The sequence below is a fragment of the Ambystoma mexicanum genome, chromosome 3q, assembly GCF_040938575.1.
Source record: "Ambystoma mexicanum isolate Mex_15411 chromosome 3q, UKY_AmexF1_1, whole genome shotgun sequence".
NCBI classification, from domain to species: domain Eukaryota; kingdom Metazoa; phylum Chordata; class Amphibia; order Caudata; family Ambystomatidae; genus Ambystoma; species Ambystoma mexicanum.
The window spans coordinates 378736377-378760885 of NC_090926.1; the positions used below are offsets into that span (position 1 = coordinate 378736377).

Below are 24509 nucleotides of genomic sequence, written 5' to 3' on the forward strand. Positions count from 1 at the left end.
TTCATTGATTGGAATAGAATTACTTGAAGCGGGCGAGCCAGAAATAATGCAATGGATTTGGCAATTTCTTCTCGTCTTTCTTCCAATGTGCAGAACTTCCTATCCTCTAAGCCCCTTATGATGGAATAAGACTGGGATTCCCCTGATGACATATTGCAATTTGGTTGTGTTGATTGCAGAGCAACCTTAGTACTCTGGTTGGACTCAACTACATTTAACAGATTGTCTAGGGGTTCATATGCCAGACTCAGTGCAGTTTGTAGTGTGTCCACTGCATTTGTCTGCTTCTTTTGCGATTCGCTCTTATTGCGATTTAAGTTTGCATATTTCTTTGTAACTGCCGCACTAGCTACTTGTGCGTTATTCTTTGGCATCGATAAAGAGTTGATGATAAAATGGCGAGAACTCAACCGCTTGGTGGCAATCAGTTGCTTAACATTTTTGCTTTTCTATTCTTCGTTATTATTGTTAATAATATTCGTCATTACGGCCGATGTGGCGTTATGTTTTGTAAAAATTGTATAGTGTATTTGTTCCGCAGATGCCAAGGTGATCAAAGTATTTCGCAACTGAGTGTCATCAACCATGAGTTTCTTAATTTGCTGAGCAACATGTTTATTCTTTTTTCTGTTTTTATTCTTTTTGTTAGACAGTGTCACCTAAGAACTCGAGGGCGAGGTAGCATGTGTCTGACCAAGCAGGTGTGGCGGCACCATAGCCTTCAGAGCCACCGTTTGTGAAATGCTATTAATTATGAGTCCTGAACACTATGCGTTTCTTCAAGAGATTAATTTGCAGTCTTCGACGTGCAATCATCACTCCTACAAATGACTGGTTCCCAGTTGCATCGGGTGTATTAATATATCTGCCTGGTGATAGCGTTTTGTGTCAATATTTTCGCTAATGAATCCAATGCTGTAGTCTTCGCCTGGAATGTAGTCTTGATACCCAAAGGCAAACTTGTTTCTGTTGAACTGGACGCAGCCGAGGCGAGTGCATTTTCTAGGCTTCGGGTCTGTGAAAGAAATTGACAAGTGAAGACTCTTGTGCCGAGTTGGAAATCCTGACCGGGTACTGAGCGAGCTTGCTGGGAATTGCATACGGAGGCAGGGCCTCAGCCACCGTCTCTGATTTCCTTGTCGTGCAAGGGTAGCAGGGTAGAAACTGGATGGGTGATAATGTGTCGACCCTGTGCACCTTCAAATGCGATGCTTGGTGAAGAAAGGGAATTCGTTTGTTTGTTAGCAGGAGATTGCAACACTTCAAAAGGCAAGGAAGAGGGATTATGAACCTGTGCCCTCACTTGCACTTCCTCCGTAGTCTCCAACGTGGTGGTGGGGGCGGCATTCTCGATCACATCCTCTTAAAAGAGAACCCCGCTGCCACTAGAGAATCCGGAGGCGTGCGGAGCTTGATGGACTGAGGCGTGATGTTATCACCTTGTTTATTTACCTTGTACGGGAGCAGCGATTTTACAGACAACACAGTCGGGCTCGCGTTTGCACTGTTTTTGGAACAAAAATATTTTTGAATGTCTGTAGGTAGCGAAATTGTGCGGGCTCGAATCACCCTGTTCCCGCTCCTTATGAGGTTCAAGCTATGCGTTGAACGTTATGGAGTGATTTTTGAATTGTTAAGGCGATTAGACGCATCCTTTGTCGGCGGTATGTCCGTGGTCAGAGTGTAAGCAACAGACATTTGTGTGACAGAAAAGAACGTAAATCAGGGGACAATATATCAGGCGCACCCGCAGACCAGCCAACAGCACTTAGCATGCACTTCGAAATGCGCGCGCAAATGCGCGCGTGCCTGTGCTTTATAGGGGTTTGTGCGTAAGTGGGATGGGCTTCTTCCAATTTTCACTCAAGGATATCTTCTGTAAGGTGTGTAGAATAGCAGTAGCACACAGCAGGACAGCCAACAGCACTTAGCATGCACTTGGAAATGCGCATGAAAATGCATGCTTGCCTGTGCTTTATAGGGGGTTGTGGGTAAGTGGCAGGGGCTTCTTCCAATTTTCACTCAAAGGATATCTTCTCTAAGTTGTGTAGAATAGCAGCAGTACACAGCAGGACAGCCAACAGCACTTAGCATGCACTTTGAAATGCGCGCAATGAGCACGTATTCAGGGAACAGCTATTTTCTCTGTTCAGACCATTAAGGGGCTCCAAGCAAACCCTCCAACACATTAAACCAAATCTCTTTCTCTAAAGAGGATCGCTCTGTTCAGGGTTGCAACTATAAACAAGCACCCTACGAACTTCACATCAAAAGGCTACTATTGGTCTTTATATCCCCTCAATGGAGGGGATGTGGGGGACCCACGGAGGATTATAAAAATGACCCACTGAATATAAAGGGTCGTTATAAATTACACCTGAAACGGCAGGAGAACATAGATGCACATTATACATCGCCCCCCATGATACCTGCAAATCTGGGGACCACTCCCTTTGCTCTGTTAAACTGGAATTTTGGGACCAAAGAGTGGCCGGGCAGAGCTAGAAATGTTGGCAGGACTGTTAATAATAGGATTGCAATCAACCCTTATCAGTATTTGAAATCCGTCGGCCTATTTGGAAACCCCACACAATTCTGCTTTATCTGGTGTGGATCTACAACCATGGGGCCAAAGTCAAATGGTGACTATGGGGGCTCTAAACTCAAGGGATCCAGAACTGTTATGCAAATCCTAAAAAAGGAGATTCCTCTACTATTGCGCCCGATAATGAGCTGAGGGACCTGGGGGCCAAAACCAATGGCGTACTCTCTCCCTTGATATGATGTATTGTTAAATTAAGTAATTGTTTTACTGTTAGGATGTACTTTGATGGCCTGATTGCAGAATACAGTTATTTTGACTGACTGTGATACTTGGTAACTGTTCTTTTCCTCCCCACTTTTACATCTGAACAGTGTAACTGCTTGTGCTACAATTGTATATGGATTCCCATTTAAAGTGTGGGTGGTGTTCACCTAGCTGTGTTTGTATATATAGTTTTAGTGTTCCTTACCTTTTTATAGTTCAATTTGAACATAAATCACATTGTTCTGGTTAAATAAGTAATTATAATGTCCAGCCTGTATTGTGTAGTGATACATTTAATTGGTCTTTATCTTTTCACTATACCAGTGTCTTTCTCCCCTAAGAATGAAGCCTAGCTGTCATTCTCACTTACAGTTATAGTTGGTCTAACCTTTGGTGGAAGCCTGCAGGCCACTACAGGTTGGTCCTTCTAAACTCCACACTGGTGGTTGTATAGAAAACCCCTTGTAACACCAGTGCATATTTGACGATCTATATAGGGGGTGTATAGGTACAATCTAGTAATGTGGACGGGGCGGGGGGGAGGGTGGGGGACTTCTCAATTTCCACATTTGGGCTTTGTTCTCTAACTTGAATGGAGGCTGAGGCTCACTCCAGAGGTCTCCATTGGATCCCTCTGCACAATCAGTCGTGACTACTTGGGTGTCCTGGGGTGGTCAGACTCCCACAGTCCCAGCAAATGCTTGGAAACCTGGGGGTGTCTGTACTGGTAGTGATAAATCTAACCTTACGGGACCCACTCCCTTGCAGCTTAGCCACTTCTATTTTAGGGAGCTGTGTGGAGATAATTTTGTCATGACCAAAGTTCTATGCCCCCTCTGCTTTCTTAGAACCCCCTTCTCTTTGTGGTGTAATCTGTGGGACACCCACTTGTCAGCAAGGGTAACTAGCCTCTTTGATCCAAAACCTTAGAATTGGTTATGTACTGATGCAGGCCAAAGGTAGAGGTCACCCAGCGTATACTATCCTCCTTCATATCCCACGCAAAAACATGTCGGCATTAAATCCGTCTTCATGCTCCCAGTTTCCTTGCTCAGGCCTATATCGTTACAGAAGAGTCTCGCATGTACTCCTGGGAAGTCTACTCAGAAGGCCCACCGCCAGGCTCTTTCCAGTCACACCATGCAAACCACAAGCCATTTAAAAAGCACACAACCAAGCTAATATACCACTCAGTTGCTCACCAGATCTGTAGGGATCTTGGGAGGGGGGGGAAGAGGACAGTGAGCCATTACCAGACCTAAAAGTAGTACAAATGGTATCTTTTTCAGTTTTCAACTCTTCATGTTTCATTTCTGGAGCGTACCTCCATGGGAAAAAAGGCCCAAAAAAAACCTGTGAATAATGATCACACACCACACAGATGGACGGAACGGACCCACACACCCCCCAACCCCCCGGTACCTCTGCTGCTCCTGTTCATAGAGCTGGTGACTAACAATAAGTTGTAACGGTCTCACAGCTGTACAGCCAAACCAGTATAAAGCTGTCACTAGTCGGTGACACAAACACACTTTTAGGGTGTTGAGTCACCCGGTACACAATGACTATTTTGTATCGCCCCAACCCCGGGCAGCACACCTACTTAAAACTTAAGCTTGCAGCTTTCAGGGGGCCGAAGTCCAATGTACGGTAAATGTGAGGTAGTGCTGGTATGCGTGTGTGCATTAAAGCCAATACGGGGATAAAAAGGGCTGGCCAAGTCCCTGCTAGCTACCACTGTCTAATTGGCATGTGTATTGGTGGAGAGAGGTAGACTGTGGTTTGGTGGGGTATTTGAGAGGATAGTTGTGTGTGTAGCTATGGTTCGAATGCTTTGTCGTGAAAGGTAGCTGCATGCTTATGGCAGAAGTGTTGTGCAAAGTGTCTTTCGGGTTGTGTGTGAGACGAGCAGACGCGTGCGGGATGGTCACCGTGCCTTAGGCTTAAGTTCCATAAGGATGGAGTGTGATGGATTTAAGTTCATTGTCCACCTGCTAACCTTCGCCAAATTCTGCGACATCTAGAGTTAGTTTGTTTAGTGGCTTCAATCTGCACGCAGTCAGCTATGCTGTAGCGGTCACATTTTAGAGCACATATATTGAACTTGGAACTAGCAAATTCTGGTTCTGCTAGTTCTACATTCAATAAATTGACCACAATCTAGATTCTATGCACTGGCTACAACAAGCGTCCACCTAGATTCGATACATAGTTTATAATTCAGCCTTCAACTAGATGTAGTGTATGGCTACATTCTCACAGTCTGCTGGTTTCAATGCAATAGCTACCTTCTTTATATGCCAAGATGCTGATCAGCCTAATTCTAAAGGCACAAAGGTTAAGTGCAGTGGCTACTCTCCATGTTTCTAGGAGCAGTGCCTTGGCCAACCTTACAATAGTTGTCATACATAGTCCACCCTTCCCAACCCTTCCAAGCGCAATACATAGAATACTCTTGATACCTTTCCAGGAGCAATACATTGGCTGCCTTCATTTTATGTATAAGTGCAGTGTATATGCTATCCTCATGGAAATGCTGTATGCGGCATATAGGCTAGCATCATAGTCTAAGTGCAGCGCATAGGCTACCCTTAAATCTTGTAACTGAAATGGGATGGCTCCCTTCACACTTGTTCCAAGTGCAATAAATGGGCTAGCCTACACAGTTCATCCATGTGTGGCACTTGGGCTAACCTATACAATTCTCCTGTTCTTCCAGGCACAGTTAAAAGGCCAATCTACACAGATCTTCTAAGTGCAATACATGGGCTAACCTACACCATTCTTCAAGAGCCATACAGGGCTGACCTACATGCTTTTCCACGCGCAATACATTGGTTTACCTACACTATGTTTCCAAGTGGAATACATGGGCTGTTGTAAGTAGAGATGTTTGGGCACTAGGCTGTGACTCCATGTTGTGCAGCACTGGAATATTTCTGGTGCTTTAATGGTTATATTTGCACCAAGCTCACAGGAGGGGGCAGTGTTTCACACACTTGGTGCTTGGACTTGAACGTAGTGGGCCCGTATATCTTGCACTTAAAGAATGAATCTTCACATTCTTGTTTGTAGTGGGTTGCGTGCATTTTATTTGCGTGATTTAATTGGTCAGCTGACACGTGTTTTGACCCCTCAGGGTCTTTATCAAGGCTGAATTAGTCTTGGGGACACAATCGAGAGAGGGAAAACTGGTGAGGACTGACCAGCCGGGGAGACAGAAAATGTGTGGCTGCCGAGATAAGAATTAAACAAATTCAGGACTGAATCACGAAAACCAAGGCGTGAAAGACCAGAGGGAAGAATAGATTGATCTACAGTGTTTTAGGCAGTCGATAAGTCTAAAAGAACAAGAAGTTAGGATAGTTTAGCACAACGAGGGTAGAGAAGTAACTCAGGCAGCAAACGACTTGAGCATAAACAATGCGCTTCAGTAGATTAGGGAGAAAAGGAAGGAGAGAAATAGTACGAAAGTTGAATGGAAGGTGTTGGTTTAGGTATACTAGAGGGACTGGGATTCAAATTACAAGCTCAGCGTTCACGCTCCCGGGCCCAACAAACCCTCCCACCAGTACATAGACTGAGGACTCCGCCAAGGGCAAGTTAGAACTGTTGTTTATTACACAGACAGGGATCATACAGGACATTGAGCATCTGCCGAAATCACTGCTCCAGGCTCGTGCTGGGCAATTTTGTTCAGTTGCTGCATCACAACATGGGGCTCGTCACCAAAAAAACGACAAGGTTACTGGAATGGGTAGTTTGGGTGGTAGTGCCTATACGCGTCACCTAAAGAGATTATTCTATTGGTACTTGCATGACAGGTAGCTTGCCGGACCCTTACCCAAAAACGATCTATTACATTGTTGCAGGGTCGCAGGATTGACATTGCCCTATGCCATACACTGCTGGATTTGTGTTCCCCGATTGGCTGGAGCTGATCACCCAAGGCCTGGGACCCAGCTCTGTTCTCAGCCCTCAGTGCACCTTATCAAGGTGATGAGAAAGACTATGTTCCCAATGTAACCATCAATGCTGCCACTTTTGTCTTTGAGAGCGCCCACAGGGTTGCAACGTTGTTAGTCCATGTTTCACTTCATGTCTGTGTCGCTGGGAACTGTTAGTCTTCCCACCACAGGTGAATGAACATTGTCTGGCTCGGCCATACCACATGGTTGAGGGGCGCGAAATCGAGCTCTCTGGCCTGCAATGTGTGAGGATTTATGCTAGCATTTTGCAGGTTGCTCCATGTCCGAGGCCCAGGAATGTTCTGCTCATCATTGACCTTGGCTGCAAGCCCGGGCCATGCTGCTTCGTGCAGCCTAATTCTGCTTTCCTTTGCCTCTCATCCCTAGGCCTGTGGCCTCATGTAACCTCACTATAGTTATTCTATGATTTCTATATATATCTATATCGTGCTATGTTTCTTATAAGTTAGTCGTATGTGGCTCTTCCATGACCCTCTAGTTCTATATGGTTAGTTGCAATAAGCGTCTGCAAGCTTACTCTGCAGCTCTCCTTTGCCTTGTGTTCTGCGTTTCTGTGTTTGGCTAATGAGAAAAATAATAAAGGCTTTCGATAGTATGTATATGTATCTGTCCTCTATCTACAGAACTGTGTAAGCATGTGCTTCGTGTGTGTCGTAACTTTCTGTATGGGTGCGAGTTTGCTTCATGACGAACGTTACTATGTCGTGGTGTCATGAGTGACGTTGGTACAACAGATTTCCGTTATTAGGCCAGCTGATCCATAGAGGCATTTGGATCCATGATCAGTGCAGTGGCACCTGCATTCATAAAGACATTGACTGCATAAGGTTTGAATGGTTATCTGAGAGAATATCTGTTTGCATATGTGAAGTCACTGGCCCTCCTGGGGGCTGTCCAAACAGTGAGTTGCATCTTGCGTTCTTGACTTCGGGCTGTCATGTTCATGGGCGTGAGGAGGGGTATTCCTTGGACCCTCTCTTCAAAAGGGAAGGATCTAGGTTAGCTTTTTGAAGATTGGGTGGAATGGAGGCATGCTTGAAGGAGAACAAACAATATAGGAAGAAAGTTCCAAATTAAAAGGGCAGCAAGATAAGGGACAGGAGCATGGTAGACTGCAGGAATTAGAGGTAGGGAGAGGCGTGGCAATGGGGTGCGCTATAGCAAGGGCCGAGGACATACCAGACTCAGATTGTTGATGAAAGCAGGACATCGATAGACAGGGGGAAGAGACTGGGACAGGCAATGGAGAGGGGGAGAGAGTAGAGTGAGAAAGGAGGACCAAAGAAGGGAGATCTTTGAAGAAAAATTGTTGCCAAAGTCTCCTGCTGGGAGAGACTAGAAAGAGGCAGGATCAGGAGGGGAAGGCGAAAGGATACGAGTTACGTTTAGAAATAAATGACAGGGATGAGAAGAAAGGGAATCCAAGGGACAATTAAAGTACTTTGTGGTTGAGAAAAGGAGAATGACGCAAGTCAAGTGAAGAGGCGACATATGGTCCAGACCAATGACAGTCCTGGACTTTAGTCTGCACCGCTATATATAATGATATTCAAAAGCCAGGAATGCAGGTAAGTTCACTGACGAGGTAGCTGACGCAGGAGGTACAGAAAAAGGAATGCTCACACCTCCACCATGACCAGAAGCGCTGGGGGTATGAGAAAAAGGGTGGGAAGATGATAAAGTGGCTGGAATAGTGGTGTTGGTGGAACAGCGCCAGGTTTCTGTAAGGAAGAGGAAGTACAAATGAAAGTGAGGTGATAAATGAAGAGCAGGATGTGCTTTGTTGTTAAGGGAGAGAATTTCATAGAGCCACGTTGAGAGTCGGAGTGGTCAGCAGAAGGAAAATAGATAATGTAATATAATTATGAGAGGAGGAGTAGGCTGAAGAGTAGTGACTGGAATGAGACAGAGAGTTATAAGAAGGCATATGGAACAAAAAAGCAGATAAGGTGCAAAGGGAGGAACCGAAATTATTGGGGCAGAGGAGAATGTGGAGACGCCACAATGTAAACAGAGGAGTGCAACCTCTGTTCAGAGGAGCGCACAAGTGGGCAGAAATCCAATCCAGGCAGAAAAAGGGTGCAGATAGCGTGAGAGAAAAGATAAAACCAAGGTAGTCGAGAGAAGATTGGGAAGAGCACTAGGAGAAACGAGCTACCATCAACGGGCAACAGCTCACAGCAGGACTTTGCCGGCCTCGCCAAAGGTATACATCTGGTAAAGTCTGTTCATCCTATGGGACTCTTCTACTGGCCATGGACTAGGAGGGGGGTTGGCAGAGCACATGCCACCTTGTGGGGTGCATTCCTGGGTTGCATGCAGTGACGTTTCCACCAGGAAGTCTCCGTTGCCCAATACCTATGCACTTGGGAACCATCATGGAATTGAATCACAGGATAATTAGTAAATGTATTAGTTACTATGTAGTATTCTACTACGCTTTAGTACTAGTTCGTTTTTATATTGATGAGTGTACGATGAACCTGAAGTCTTGTCTACTTATATCACTGTGTGCTTACGTGCTGCTTCTCTCTCTTCCTCATCCCCCCCACCCCGTTTACCCATCCACCGATTTTCCTCTTCTCTTTGGCCCTTTCCTGTCTTCCAATGGACCTCTGCTTTTGTTTCCCACCATCCCCTGTCCATTTCTTACTGTTGCCATCTCTCCTCCTTACTGTCTTACCTGCCTGCACCTGCCTTTCTCAGCTGCGAGCATTCATGGAGGACCTTCGGCACGAGAAGGAGGAGAAGGAGAAGCTACGGAAGCTGCTGAGGCAGCACAAGCAGGTACTGAAGAGCTGCATCTGTCACCTGAGGGGCCAGGGGGCAGAGGGTGGCTGCAAACGGGTGTATGCGAGTAAGGCTGATTTAACCAAGGGGTGTGTGGGTCAGAGGGGACTCTTCTAGAGTTGGGTATAGGCAAAATTGGCATAGCCGGGAGAGTGGGGGAGATGGGGTTGGCTTTGCCAATCATGTCGGTAGGCTGGCATTTCAGTGCCAGGGATTTGTGGGGAAAGGTGGCTTTACTAGGCGTCTTGGTGACCAGGTGTGGCACTGCCAGGAGTGTGCGAGCCAGTGTGGAACTGACGGGAGTTGTCATTGGGTGGCTCCAAGTGGGGAGGGGGAGGCGGTGTTGTGGTTCTACTGAGTAATGGAACTTGGGGGTTTTGCCTAAGAGGTTGCCTTATGGCTCTTTCTCAAGTGGAAAATCATGTCACCCTATGCTTGTATGGAGTGATAACCCCAGTGGTATTGACTAGTTCTTTGCCATAGAGGGGCGTTTAAATGTTTTTCAAGTGAAGAAATGTCTGCACTTCGTTGGCCCACATGAGCACATTTTGAGTCGATCATGCAAGCATGCATCGACACATTCTAGTTCCACTTATTGTAAACTGCCTTCAAAGACAATTGCTTGCTGTAATGAGTGTCTTTTAGTCCTTCTTTTCCCCATCAACATTTGTTTAAGCCACTACCAATGATTAAACGAACACCCCTTCTGACAAGTATACACCCTCCTCTGAACCCCCTTCTACCTTTCCAATTGTTTATTTGCTCGTCACTATTATACAATTGCTTCTCTTAGCCCCTCTCGTTTTCCCTTTTCCCCACAACCATGGCCAGGTTTTACCTTGGGTAGGGGCACAATACGCCACTTTGCATACAAGCCCCAGTTCCGTAGGACCCCCACGTTGCTAATGGTAGTGGTGTAAATGCTGATTAACATAGTGTAACTAGTGCTAATTGAAGTGTCCACAGCACCAGTAGCATCCGCATTGAGAAAGATGTATCCTCTTGCTAGTGGCACCAAAATGGTGGGATGGTATTTTATTTTGATAGTGTACCAGAGAGGGGCCAGTAACTTCGCAATGAGTCAAGGTTCAGAATGATGTGTGACGAGCCTGGAAACCTTCCTCTGTCTGATCCTACGTTTTACACATTATGTTCTGCCAATAGTCATAATTGATCATGCTAAGTATTTGTTTGAGAAACACCAGCATGTTGATATTTGTTAGGTGTGTGTGAAACTGCAAACATAACCCTGTAAGAACACTAAGGGTTAGGATAACATCAGCCAAATTGTGAGCACTTGTGAGACCCTTCTGTTAATGTCTGTTTAACCACTATTACAAAAAATAACAATAGGCCTTCCCATGAGCCGTTGTGTTCGAGTTGCCATCTCTGAGGGAAGCCCCCTCTCTGACTGTGTTCTTCCTTCTGTGGTGGATAAAATGATTAACCTTTCGGTATCGAGAAATTATATTACTAGTCGGGGGTGTCGGCAGGACTTGGTCAGTCGCCTTTATCTAGCCCTGGCTGGTTGTTCGAACACAATCATTTCTTTCATGGCCACTGACAGACCTTGAGTCATACAAGGATATCATATGCCATGTATGACAATGCCTGGATGAACTGTACTGCAAGAACCTTGAATCGTCTGAAATTGGGGTGATTTGAGCCCGCCAAGCTTAGTTCGTCCAAAGTTGAACCATATGGCATAAAGGGGGAAACAACATGAAGGTTCTTTTGAGTTGTAGGAGGATTTTAGAGTAGAGGTTGCTGCTGGAGGCCTGCTTAGGAAATGGGGACAAAACTGGAAGTTAGAGGAGTGGTGTGGAAAGGAGGTTAGGGCGAGGTAGTGAGTGATTGGGGACTCAGTTACACTTCGTGTAAGTTGTGCTTAAGAAGCACAGTAATGCATTCCGTGTTCTGAAATGGGAGAACAGACAAGTGCCATCTGGTGTGAGTTTAGGTAGGGGGAATCCCTTCGAGGGAGAGCAGCTTGTGTGACTGTGAGAGTCGCATGCAAGTTAGACTCGATTTTTCTGTAGACCACTTGTGCAAGATTCACAACTGCTAATTTTGGTGGGAGCAGCAGCAGAAATTTAGGAAGGCATGCAACACGCCAGTCGGTGTCCGTCTCTTGAAGTGACTGATGAAGCATGTCCCATCGGGCACACCTGCAAGAAGAAACCGGAGGAAACGGGAATCTCTGGGGGCAACTTGTGTGAGAGTGTTGCTCGCCTTATTTTGGTCGGAGGAGCAGCAGAGCGGTGTGGGTGGCACACCAATCAGTGAGTGAGAAACACATTTGAGACGTGTGAACAAAATCGACCTACAGGCAGGAGGAGACTCCCTGTTGATGATTTTTTTCACTTCTGAAGCAGCACGTGCTGTGCCCACAGGGGATGCAAGAATTGCATATGGTCAATTAACCCACGATCCACACTACTCATCGCATGTCTCTCTGGGCACATCTCTAGTTCCAGTAAATGCCCAGGTATTGACCACAAAGATACACATCTACCCAGACCTGAATAGGAGGTTGAACCATCTGTTCCTTCCGCTATCTCAGGGGTAGAAGTGGGAGGTTTGCAGACCCTGACTAATGAAGATCAGGGAAAAGCACATGGTGTAGTTGAACAGCGAGAGGATTTTGAACATTTTGGATTTCTATCCCTGCCGCACGCATTGACGGATACATTCTACAAGAAAGATGATGATGATGATGATGATCCAGTCAAAGATTATGATCCAGCAGAATCCAGACTGGACTTTGCCATGGTGCTGGAAAGCGGGGCTACTGAGGAGGAAGAGAATGGCACCACAGGTACCGAGGTTGCAGTAGTAATAGAAGTTCACTCTCCACGTGTGCACAGTCACTGCCAGCACTATTTCACCCAGATTAACCCAGCCTGTTTTAGCCCACAATGAATGCCGGTTAAGGAAATTCTTCACACAGAATAAACTGCAACCTCATCCCTCCACTTGCTCACTATGCAGGAAAACCTTGTCCTGAGGGTGGGTATGGATCAATTCGAGTACCACAACTAGGCAGTCTCATATGCAGCAACACCATGCACAGACTTGTGGAAAAACTCAAAAGATCACAAGTGCATCCCTGCACATACCATCAGAACAGAAGTATACCTCCACCAGTCTGCACAATTGCACCTCTAAAAAGTACTGCAGCTGCTTGGACTGGTACATCAAACCTTGCACCAGTGATCACGCTGTGTATCATTTCAGTATTGTGGGAGCGTTTTAGTATGGACAAAAATGTCAAAAGTCAAAGCAGTGCCTACTTGATGCTAACCTGGCTTTGATGTTGGCAGTACACCTCTTGCCCTATTCTTTTGTGAAAAGCACTACAGTCTGGAAGCTAACAGGAACGTTTGATCACTGAGCCCAGCGGAGACTCTTCCCTCCCCCCCTACCCCCACGCGGCACTGGATGTGTACAACAATGTTATGTCTAGAGTGGGGTGGGTAAAACAGCCGTTTTTGGGAAGAAAAGAATTCCATTTCATACTGGCTGTGGGCCAGTGATTGGAGCATTGACTACATGGCAATGAAGGTGCTAAGATCCGGTGATTTTCATTTGGAATTAGTTGCAGCCAGCTGTGGATCAAATTTCATTGCTGCCCTATGATTTGGTGCTAAGTCGGTGGCTGTCTAATGTCTATGAAATATTAGCTTTCGCGGAGGCCACCAAGCTGGTTAGCCATCACAATGTGTCCGAATGAGGCCCCCCCCCTGGTTTATCTGCTTGATGACCACGGTTTGGGCCCGTGCCTTTTCAGGTGGTGCCAATGCAGCACATTTGGTGAGGGGCATGTGTTGAACCTTGTGTGGTGATCTACCAGTAGTTGGATTTAAAGGTAATAAGTATCTGCCAGCTTCATTTTATGAATCCGAATTTTAAGGTGAAAGTGGCCACTTGTCACCTGCGTGTGTCGGGCAGGAGGACTCACAGCAAACATCACATGAGGAAACACTGTGCAAATCTGCTGTGCTTGCAACATCAGTGAAAAAGAAAGCTGGCAGCACCAACTATGTCGCATTTTGACAACTACACCAGAAATGTCAAGCTCAAGATAATAGATGCCATCAATGGGGCAGTACATCACCGACACCAGTTGAAGGCTTTGTGAGCAGTACAGGTACAGCCTGCATAGAGGAGATACTATGGGACACCCTCCTCTGTAATTCTATCATCTTGAAGACCAATCATCAACAGGAACAGACAGCAGACCATCATCTGAATAGGTGTTTGATGTCTAGATACTGGACACTTCACCCATGGGAAGGGATGATTACCCAATACTGCAATGACACAGCAAGCCTGCAGTAAGCCGGCCAGCAGCACTTGCTCTAGTTGCTGTTAAATTGCTGAGCTGCGACGTTCCCCCCCACCCTCTACCACACTAGTGTGCAGTCAAAGAGTATAGCCAGATCATTGTCCCTTACTTCAGAAGAGACCTTGTAGTTGCGCATGTTGAACTGATATTTATGAAAATGTGCATTCACTTGTGGAAGTCTAGGAAACATCTTCCCATAACCAACACACCAGCTGGGATGATGATGATGATTTGTTTCCCGCTACAAGTCTGACACCGAAAAGTGGAACATGATTGTTTTGTGGCATGTGTGGCTGGGAAACCAATGGTTGTAGTAGTGACTGAGCCACTGTGGCGATTTTACTGACATACACATGCCATTGCCATTTGTGCCAGTAATGTTTTTGACTTTTACTGGTGTCTCATGATCACGAATGCCACTTGTCAAATGGTCTTGATCTCTCAGGGTGCCACCACCCACTAACATTTTCCTTTTGGGGAAGTGGGGGGTACAAGTGACCAAGATGGCTGCCTAATTGCATGCTCTGCTCTATTGCCTCTATTGCAAAAAATGTCAGTCCCGCCCTAAGCCTGTAACCACTATCTGTGGCTCCTGTGAACTCTATGTGGGTGCACTGGTTTCTGGAGATAGGCTGGGTGGAGGTGGAAGCAGCATCTAGATGCACGTGACACCATTGTAACCGTGCCGCGAGGCGGCCTGGCTGAGAAATAACTGGAGCAGAAAGAGTGGCCATGCAGAGGTGACGCCAAGCTCCCAGTGGTGAAATGATAAGCAGCACGTTGATGGGAGAAATGCCTGAAGAGGTGTGATCGGTCCAACCACAGCAGCCGGTAGGCTGCCTGGACTAGACTGAAAGCCGCAAAAGACCAGACCTAGATAACTTGAGTTTGTGTCTGATTAGTCACCACCCCAGGCGGTGAGTGGAGTTGCGACGTCACTGGGACGCAAGAGAGGGAACGCTGATTCCTCCCTCTGTTGTACTGCTCGGTGGGCTGCTGGCGAGTGGCTTGAGATGCGGGTTGAGCACTCGGCTTGCCCTGGGCTGCTGGAGAGCAGCTGACCAAATCAGCCCCGGAGTGGACACAGAACGGAGGGGAGTTCAAGCTGTGACACCACTCCACTTCAGGTGCCTGAGAGTGACACAGCGAGGAATAGTCTGACAAGCCTAAATATTTGCTAAACATCTGAAGAAACCCATTCCAGTAACACATATAAATCAGATATGTTTGGCAGTAAATCCTGCCTAAAACTTTAAAACAATCTTAGTTTTGTCTCTTACCTGTGCCAGCAGGCCAAAGATGGTGCACGGCACAGAACTGTAAGAACAACTTGGGTTAAGCAAGACTTGATAATTGTTTTAGTAGCCAGACCAAGACCTGATGCAGAAAGCAATGAAGTAGTGCTGCTCAACCACAATATGGCTACGCAGATGGAACAAGCAGAAGAAGGTATGAAATGAAAAGTATGCTTCAACCCTAGATAAGAAAATGGACATGCTCACAATTAAGGTTGAGGCCTCACATCACAAAATACTCAGCTATGTGGCTGCATGTCAGTTATTTAGAAGCACATCAGCAACACGGAGGACCGATCCAAACACGAACAAGCAGTGACATCTACCAAAAACCTATGAGAAATCCTGGATTGACCAGTGCTGACCACTTTCTGAATGAGCGTACGCGCTGCTCGCCCTGTCCCGGTTGTCCGACCTAGACCCACCTAAACACATCATTGCTTGTATATTTAACTATGGGGGACAGGGATGTAATCCTAAAGGTGGCACAAGAAATTAGGTAATGCGCTAATCTTCATAATCCTGTACTTCAGCCATGCCGTGCAAGCAGTGAGAAAGACCTTCCAAAAGGTGAGGCAGAGTTTGGCATAAAATACAAAATGCGGTTCCAGTCGACTCCTAATCCATGGGGGTAAGACTCGGTTCTTTACAGATGCAGCAGAAGCGGCTGCCTATCTAGACGGTAACCTTCCCTCGCCCTTGAAGGACAGAGGCCCATCCTTGCCCCGCTGACCTTGGGTACAGAAACTGTGCTGCCATTATATCAGCCGACAAAGTAGACCACTGCCCACACTGTGTTTAATCAGGCGAACTCCTGCAAAATGCATCTTTTGGTGAAATTGATGGCTGCCCGCCCCCCAAATAGAGAGGATTCATTCTTGGTGGGGGGAGAGGGGTATCTAGAGGTGTAAGCACAACTCTATTAAGTACTGCAATGCACTATGTTCATATTTTAATGTCCTTATTGTTCACCTTTGTTTCTAAGGGAAGGGTAGTCTCGCTGGTAGCTGGGGAGAGATCACTGGGGAGGGTGGAGGATACATACGATACTTTTTTATTTGGTGAACACCTTAGCTGCAAGCTAATTGACCATGTTCTATGCAGTGCAATGACGGACGAAGCTAAAATGGATAGAAGCTTGGGCAAAAAGAGGCCTGGCAGCGAGGATGTTTTGTGCTGCCACCTTCCTCACTCGAAGTGAAGCTTGGATCAGTATCACTATGGCCAAGAGAAAATAGAGTAACAATAGTTATAAGCACATCTTATTTATAACCCAGAATGTTAGAGGGTTAAACAATCCAGTCAAAGCTAGGAAAGTACTAAGCCCACATTATGATGCTGCAGGAGATGCACTTCCCTTTGGGCAACAATGGGGGAAAGATGGGTGGTTCGCACGCAAGAAGTAATGTGAGCAAATTATATCGGACCCGCCAGGCCAGTTTCGAATAGTTGCAGGGATACTGATGGGCAAGGGAGTATCACTAGTGAATGTAAATGTCCCCAGTGTTGACAGCCCAACCATCTATGAGGAGCTCCCCGATAGACTGCACCCATTCCTATGGGAGTTAGTGATAATATGGGGAGATGTCAACACAATCTGGATCTAGACTGTTCCTTGTCGACTACCCCACGGAACTTAACATGCACACAAGAATTGATGCCTGGACGATATCTAGATATGCGGTGGGGCTGATCACAGAATGAAGAATATGGCCAACAATGCTTTCCGACCATTCACTTGTAACCATGACAGTTATTGGCCTCAATTAACACAAATGTGGTCTCAGTGACAATACTGGCCTTATTAGGCACATCTAACAGGAGTTTTGTTTCCTTACAGTGCTAATACTAGCATATACTGACACAACCAGCATACGTGTTCTCTCACAGTGGTAGAATACTGGTACATGTTCTGACACATGCATCATTAAGTGTGTTTTAAGTGCTAAGTATTGAGCACAAATGCACTGTTTGTGACCTGACATCTTATGGAATTGTTCATGTTTTATCCTTCTGAACTGATGTTTGCCTGTTTTTTTTCCATACAAAGGTTGCGGTAGAAGATGCAATTTTATTCCATCGTTTAGTCTTGTGGTGGAACCCTTGCCCACCGCAATCTCTGCTTTTTGTTCCGCCACCCTCGCTACGCTCTGTTGCTTATGCTCCTTAGTAGAAAAATATTGATACCCCTTCAGTGACAAATTTCAGCATCCGGTCCCACTTGCAGACAGAAGGCAGGTCCTGGCCAGACCGTAGCAACAGAAATGCACGTAGAATAGTGCCAAGAAACTAGCATTATGTGGCTACCCTCCGTCATGTCATATGGGCATTGATCAACAGAAAATATCAAGCCTGGTAAGGTTTGCAGGAATTGTTTTCTTTTTAATCGATTCTAAACACAAAATTGTCATCCCTGGAACTATCGTGATGGTTTCACCTTCTACACTCCCTGGGACTTTATTCAGGTCTGTCACTTCTCTCTCTTCTCCCCCCAGCCCCTTCCACACAGCAAAGTTCTTGTTCAACAAAGTAAAGTGTTATACTTGCTAATCTTGCTGGTAATGTTACACACATTCCAGGGCACCTTCCCCTACAATCTCTATGGAAAAAAGCCTTGAACCAGATTGTAGAACTTTATACGAGTCATCAGACTCACCCCCACTCTACTGCAGTTCTTAATAGAAATCAAGAGCCTCCTCTTTGAGAAATAGCTGCCTACCACTCTTACACCCCACCCCTATGCACACAGTCCTCTATCCCTCCTGATGACCATCCTATGCTGCCTAAACCACTGCCCCACCACCAATATTCTCTTTCTATAGTATTCTGTGATCTCCACAAACTTTAAGTATTAACTATTCCCTGCTATTCGAAATGGGACTATCATCATACTATTTTGAAAAGAAAAGGCCTGCACCCCTTGTAACCATCTAATGCATGGATCTGCAACTTTTGTCTCTTCACATTTTTTTGACTGTGACTCCCATGGTCCCTGACCATTCAATATATGCTGGGTAGAACTGATGGTTGTTGTAGTTCAAAATATCTGGAGAGCCAAAGGTTAAAACCAGTGCCGGCCCCAGGTCTCCAGCACCCTGTGCAAAATTTCTGGGTGTGCTCCTCGCACCATTGTGGCCAATGTGTGCATAGTAGTCACAGAATAAAATGCCATGCCATGATAAACAGCTTAACTTGCTGCTCCAAAATGCCAGTCTAGCCACGTAATAAAACATACCGTGATTGGTTGATCATAGATGCCCAAACAAGTTCTGCCACAGTAGGAAAGGGCTAGAGTGGCTTCCCCAAAATGCCAGTCTACCCAAACAATACCACATCACATGCTTGCTTTATCATTTATTGGCTGGCCATTAAAAAATGGCAGTGCCATTATGGCACAACGCCACTGAACCCCCACCCGCCAAAATCTGCTCCTCTGGGCCCTGCTTAGCACATTCACATGCGCTCATCCATTCACATTTACTCAAAACCATTCACTCTTGCACCCACCCACCCATAGATAGTACTCATTCACCCACATTACAATACACACCCTTGCATACATCATAACTGTACGCACACTTTTTTTTCTCATCTGCTTGGGATCCAAATCAGTCTTCACCAGGAAAAGCCTCTGCTCCAGCAGGCTCTCATGCTCCACAGACAGGAAACCAGGAAGCTAGTTTCCTGTTCCGGGCAGTGTGGCCTAGCGCCATGCTGCAACTATAACGTTACTTTCTGAAGTTGGAGCGCATGCGCGCCGATATCAGAAAGCACAGGGCCGGCATGAGGGGCGATGTAGTGCACCCTTTGTCTTGTGCCTCTGTGTGCCACACTGCTCAATCACCCCTTAAGACAACCCTGTTAAAGAGCCCTAATCTAACTTGTGCGTGGAACCTCTACTGATATACATCATTTCAGTTCCCAGAACCCAGGTTTGCGTCCAATATTCAAAATGTAAATAATTAATGAAGGGAACAAATTAATTAACCTATGAAGTTCCAAGAGATTTGGTGTGTTCCCACAAACCAAACCACTGCTCCATAAAAGTCTAAGGCCACTGGTCAGAAAGTTGGTGGTGAAGCTCTCCACGACAAGAGGAATGATGCAGGTGATACTGGCAGCTTTGTGGGTAGTACCTGATTTCTAGGTGTCATGAAAAGTAGTTTTGTACAGCAGACCTCTGCCACTTTTCTTGCTGGGCATCATTTAGTAAGGCCTCCAAAGATAAATGAGTGTGATTGTTAATGAGAAAGAAAGGAGGAGATGCTTCTGTGAATCCTGTGGTGGTTGTGTGCATGCCGGATGTACCAAGGTTTTGTGTGTTGCTGTGATCGTAGGTGGGTAGTGGCAGAGACAGCTGCGGATGTGCGTTTCATCCAGAAAGAAGCACCCAAGATCGATTTGATGGATTCAATAAAGTAGTTAGCAGTGGGCTTAGGGTGTGATGGTGGGAGTAGAGAAGCAAGCGGCGGTGTGGCTCAGTTAATGTTGTACGTTTTGTAGGTGTTTTGTGCCATATGTTACGGTTCGACTGTGTTATTTGGAGTAAGGTGGAGAGAGATGAAGTGAGTCAGAGGAGAAATGTTTACGCCAGAGAGAACCTTTTGGTTCAATAGTGTTGGTCCAGCGTTTTGGAATATTTTTATTGTTGTCTCAAGGATTCTTTCTGAGTGAAGGTGGGCCAAATGCTAGCTCTAGTACTGCTGGCATTGTGCCAGATCGGGCCAAAAATGTCTCCCCAGATCTCAAATGCAGCTCCCCAATACAGACAAATACTTTTGCACACAGATGCAGCTCCCCAATACAGGAAAACACTTTTGCACTCGGCATTTATTTTAGAATGCTCGCATTGCTTTAATCTATCCTTTGTTTAATTACTTAATCATAGAAATCACAGGAAAGCAATGCATTTTTGGCACAAGACCCTTACAAAATGTAACACTGATAACGGAGTGAAGGACATGGGTCCAAGGGGTGAGATAATGTGACTTCAAAACCAGATGTTGCAGGGAAAGGTGGAAACATAAACCTTACGTTGAACTGAGAAGCTGTAAGAGAGGGGGTGGGTGAGGAGTTATAGCTGTTCCAGGACACCTGAAGGTGTCTAGGGGCAATGCATGAAGCAAACCAAGGAAAGGCCTCATCTCTGATGCAAAGGAGAGATCATGTAGAGAGAAGCTCAGAATTGTCGACAGTAATGAAGGCAGAAGAGTGGTTGCGAAGAATAAGAATAGATGAACGGTTCGCATGGTGTGCCGAAGAGATTATGTTGTTGACATTGAGGAGAGCTGTCTCGGTAGAATGCAGACGCCAGAAGCCAGATTGAAGAGGGTCACGGAGGTTGTGAGTATCTAGGAACTCAGTCGATTGAATATTACTCGCTGTAGTATTTTGGAATGGTGTAGTAGAAGAGAGACAATATGAAAGTTGGCAGGACTGTTTGGATCGAGACCAGGTTTCCTAAGGAGAGGGATGGGATGGTAGTAGCTGACTTTTAGGATGAGGGGAAAGCACCATGATCAAGAGTAATTGAAGAGGGAAGTAAGATGTAGAGCAACACTGGGAGCTATGTGCTTCACAATGTTCAGGGTCAGTGGGGGCATAGGAAGAGTTGGCCATGAGGAACAAGGCAAGGAGCTCATTGGGGTTGGTGGAGGCAAAAGAAGACTTAGTAGCAGGAGAGGAGGGAAGAATTTTAGAAGCAAAGTAGAGAGTGAGATAGTTTGTAGAAGAGTGGAGGAGATGAGGAGGGTTTAGGAGGGGAGCGAATTGAGTTGTGATTTTTGGAGGCCTATGTGTTGGGGAGCAGGGGGGAGATTGAGACGAAACGAGAGAGCGATAGAAGTCCTGTTTGCCAGAGTGCAGAGCAGAGGAGTAGTTTCACAAAGCAGTGAGGTAGAGTTGGAGATCTGAGGATTGTCTTGCCATTTGACAAGTGTGAAACATTTTCCCCAGATCATTATCTGGGTGCGGATGAAAGGTGTAATCTGAGGCCGTGGAGGGGAGGATTTAGGAGTAATTATGGTAAGAGGGAAGGGAGAGATGAATAGAGTTAAAAACAGTGTTAAAGTTAGTGAAGACTCATTCAGTGGATGGAAAGGTGAGTTCACCATAGGATGTGAGAGAATAGTGTGTGTCAGAGAGATAGTGAGGGAGTTTGGAGGAAGCAAACCTGTTCTTAGTAATGGGTGAATTAGGCGGAGAGAGTGAGGACAAAGCAGGAATGGCGTTTGAGACAAAGAGAATGGTGTTTGGAGGGAGAAGGAGCGATGGAGATAGATGTTGAGAGAAGATGAGAATAAGGTCAAGGGAGTTTCCATTTGAATGGCTTGGCAGAGAATGAATAGGCGAGTGTGTGGTTAAGGAGAAGAGAGTTAAAGTCAGTGGCTAGAGCAGCAGAGCGAGGGGAGGTTAAGTCACCAATGACAATGAGGTAGTAATCAAGTTGGAGAGAGTCATTTAGTTGGAAAAAGTGATCGAAGAATTGACCTAGCAGACCAGGTGGCCAATCGAGAGATACTATGAGTGCTGTTAAGGGGCAGTGATTGTGGAGATAGTGTATTCGAAAGCGTGAGAATTGGCGTGAGAAAGGTGGAGTAGGAGAGATAGGAAGATTGGAAGGAGAAAGCAGTCCTACATCACCACTCCTACCAGTGAGGTGGGGGAGAGTGGGTGAAGGTGTACACAGCATCATGAAGGACAGCAAGGTTTGCAGAATCGGAGGGGGAGATGCAGGTTTCGACAAGGGTAATGAGGTCAAGAGAAGGTGAATGAGAAAGGAAGAAGTCAGAGGTAAAGGAGGTTTTATTGCAAACAGTCTGTGCATTCCAAATAGCAATAGAAAGAGAGTGAGATGTAGAAGCATAGTGACATAGTCTGAGAAATAGAGGCACTGGGGGTATATGCAAGAATAGGAAATTTAATGAAAGCTGGGGTAGGAGTAGGTTTTGTGAATGGAGAGAGTAGTGGAGCGAGAAGGGGTAGCGTCGAAGAGAAGATATAGATGGGAGGAGTTGAGATGGTTCTGAGCGGAGGAGAGCGGAGAGAGGTAGAATGGAAATGTACAGATACCATGAGAATTGCATGGTGAGGCCGAGGCTGAGAGGAAGCATTAATAGGTACTTGAAGACCAGTAGCTGAACACAGCAAAGCAAAGGCTGATAAGCAGGAGGCTGAGGGAAGAAGGCTGGGGGCTGCAAGCCCATATGGAGCTACTAAACTATGCGACGGGGAAAAGTCACCTTAAGGTGACCACTGCTTTTGAATCCAGAACCTGTGGTTAGAATGGAGGCTGGTCCGTGGGAAACTGGGAGCAGTGCTGGCTGGGAGCAGGATTTGTTACTGGGCTCTCCGGGGGACAAAGTCACCTTAAGGTGTCTGCCACTTTTAGCTACGGGACCCCGGTCACGTGATCTGATACCAGTGCCCCAAATTGGTGGTTAGTATGGAGGCGGGTCCTTAGGAATGTTGGGAGCGGTGCCCTCTGGGAGCAGTTGTTGTTGCTGGAGGTGGAAAGACCTTTCAAAGATCCTGCGGTGCGTTTGGTTTAAACTATGCCACAGAGCCAGGATTTGAACCGTGGTCGCTAGGATCAGGGGCATGACACTTCCCCCACAAGACCACTTGAAGGTCTGAGCAGGAAATCCCTAGTTAATATTACACTCTACATGAAATATTGAAATACATCTTTTTAGGTTAAAAAGGTGTGCATATTTTATATTTGCTGAGAATATTAAAATAAACTGGCTATTTTGCAGGTACTCATGATTAATATTTAGGGCCTGATTTACAGATGGTTTCACAATGGGATTTCGCCATCATAAAACAGATTAGCCCCCAACTCCACCTCCCTCTGGTGCCTGGAGGTATCGCCCAGTATAAAAATCCTTTTCCTGCACTGCGTTCTAGTATTAGAGGACTGTGAGCTGGCACACTAGGTCCCTGCTTCTGACCTGCAGGATCTGCCTATGTACGACTGCGCGGCAGCCATCTGGAGAAATGTGTGATCATTAAAAGCTTATGACAACAGGGAGAACCTTAGGTTGAGCCCGCTAAGCTGGAATGTGTGCGTTCGCAGCATGGATAGGGCAACCATAATTATAATTCATTGTTTATAACGCGCTTAATACCCAGAGGTTTCTAAGCGCGGACCCGGGGATCGAACCTGTGTCGCTCTGCACCGTCTTGCTTCCAAGGCGAGCGCGCTGCCCCTGAGCTATCCTCCCGAACCATGAGGCCAAGGACATGGACCCAGTGACCACCTGAAAGCTAGTAGAACCTGAAAGGGGCCCACACCCCATTTGCCCACCATAGACTCTTAAACCTTTTGCTTTTCCTGTCTCGGTTTTTACATAAACTTCAGCCCGAGGCGTTTGTCTGTTTTGTGCTGTTCCATTCGACTGTTTAAGACCTGACCACTTTTAGATAATTTTATTTATTATCCATGATTCAGGGAATCCAGCATCACCTCATTGATGGGGCCCAAAATGGCAGAATAAAATATGGGTTTGCTTTTTGCAATGATGCAGGGCATCCTAAAAGTGGGGGGACTGTGTAGTGTGGCATGGCACATGCTTTCAGCCCTAATTTGGCTGTGTAGGTGGTGTGACGGGTAGGTTTGCTGTGTTTCTTAAAGCCATGCTCCCCATCCCTCCCTGCTGTACTCTCCTCACCCACTGTGGCTATTTTACAGCAGAACTTTGGATTTGCAGGCTGTCTCTTATATGCTGGTTCAGAAGCAGCAGATGTAGGGGAGGATGATGCAAGTCTGGGTTGCGCCAGTTGCGATACTTGTTTCACCACGGAAGAGCACAACTTTCCCATTCCTAGGACTGCTGAGGTCTTCATCCGGGCACCCTTCCAAGCAGGGTGAGGCTAGCCAATAGGTTTAACCTATCACTGGCAGCCCTGGCAACGTATGCCAAGTCTGTGCCTCTGAACCCCAGGGAGAACAGCCCCATTCACCTTCCCATCATTCCCAGTTGTTTGTCCTGTGAAGTGTGCACGAGAGATTGGCAAAAGTCATCTGAGAAAGTCCTGGGAATGGCGTGGGAGTGGTGGGATCTTGCGTTCTAGCCCATTTGCTTGCAGGCCCATCTGTTCTCTTTTTTTAAACCCATTTCCTCACCAATATAAGTGGGTTGGGTTTAGGTATTTAATTATAGGGGGTTGTGGGATAGGGGGGTCTCCCTACATTTTGTTTTGCGAAGAAATGTGTTTTAAAAAATAAAAACAATGGGCCTCCAGCAAATTTATCTTGAGCAAACATCATAGAACCG

The 24509-nt window shown here is 46.2% G+C and overlaps 1 protein-coding gene across 4 annotated transcripts in view; it reads left to right on the forward strand.

Moving 5' to 3' along the window:
- TNIP1 (TNFAIP3 interacting protein 1) overlaps positions 1-24509 on the forward strand; it is a 435211-nt gene that overhangs the window by 333621 nt on the left and 77081 nt on the right. For 2 of the 4 annotated variants that reach the window (XM_069654021.1, XM_069654024.1), the window contains one exon: positions 9505-9585. The exons of the other annotated variants lie outside the window; for them this stretch is intronic. In XM_069654021.1, coding sequence (XP_069510122.1) covers positions 9505-9585 — 81 coding nt within the window. The remainder of the gene's footprint in view (positions 1-9504; positions 9586-24509) is intronic. 4 annotated transcript variants of the gene reach the window in all.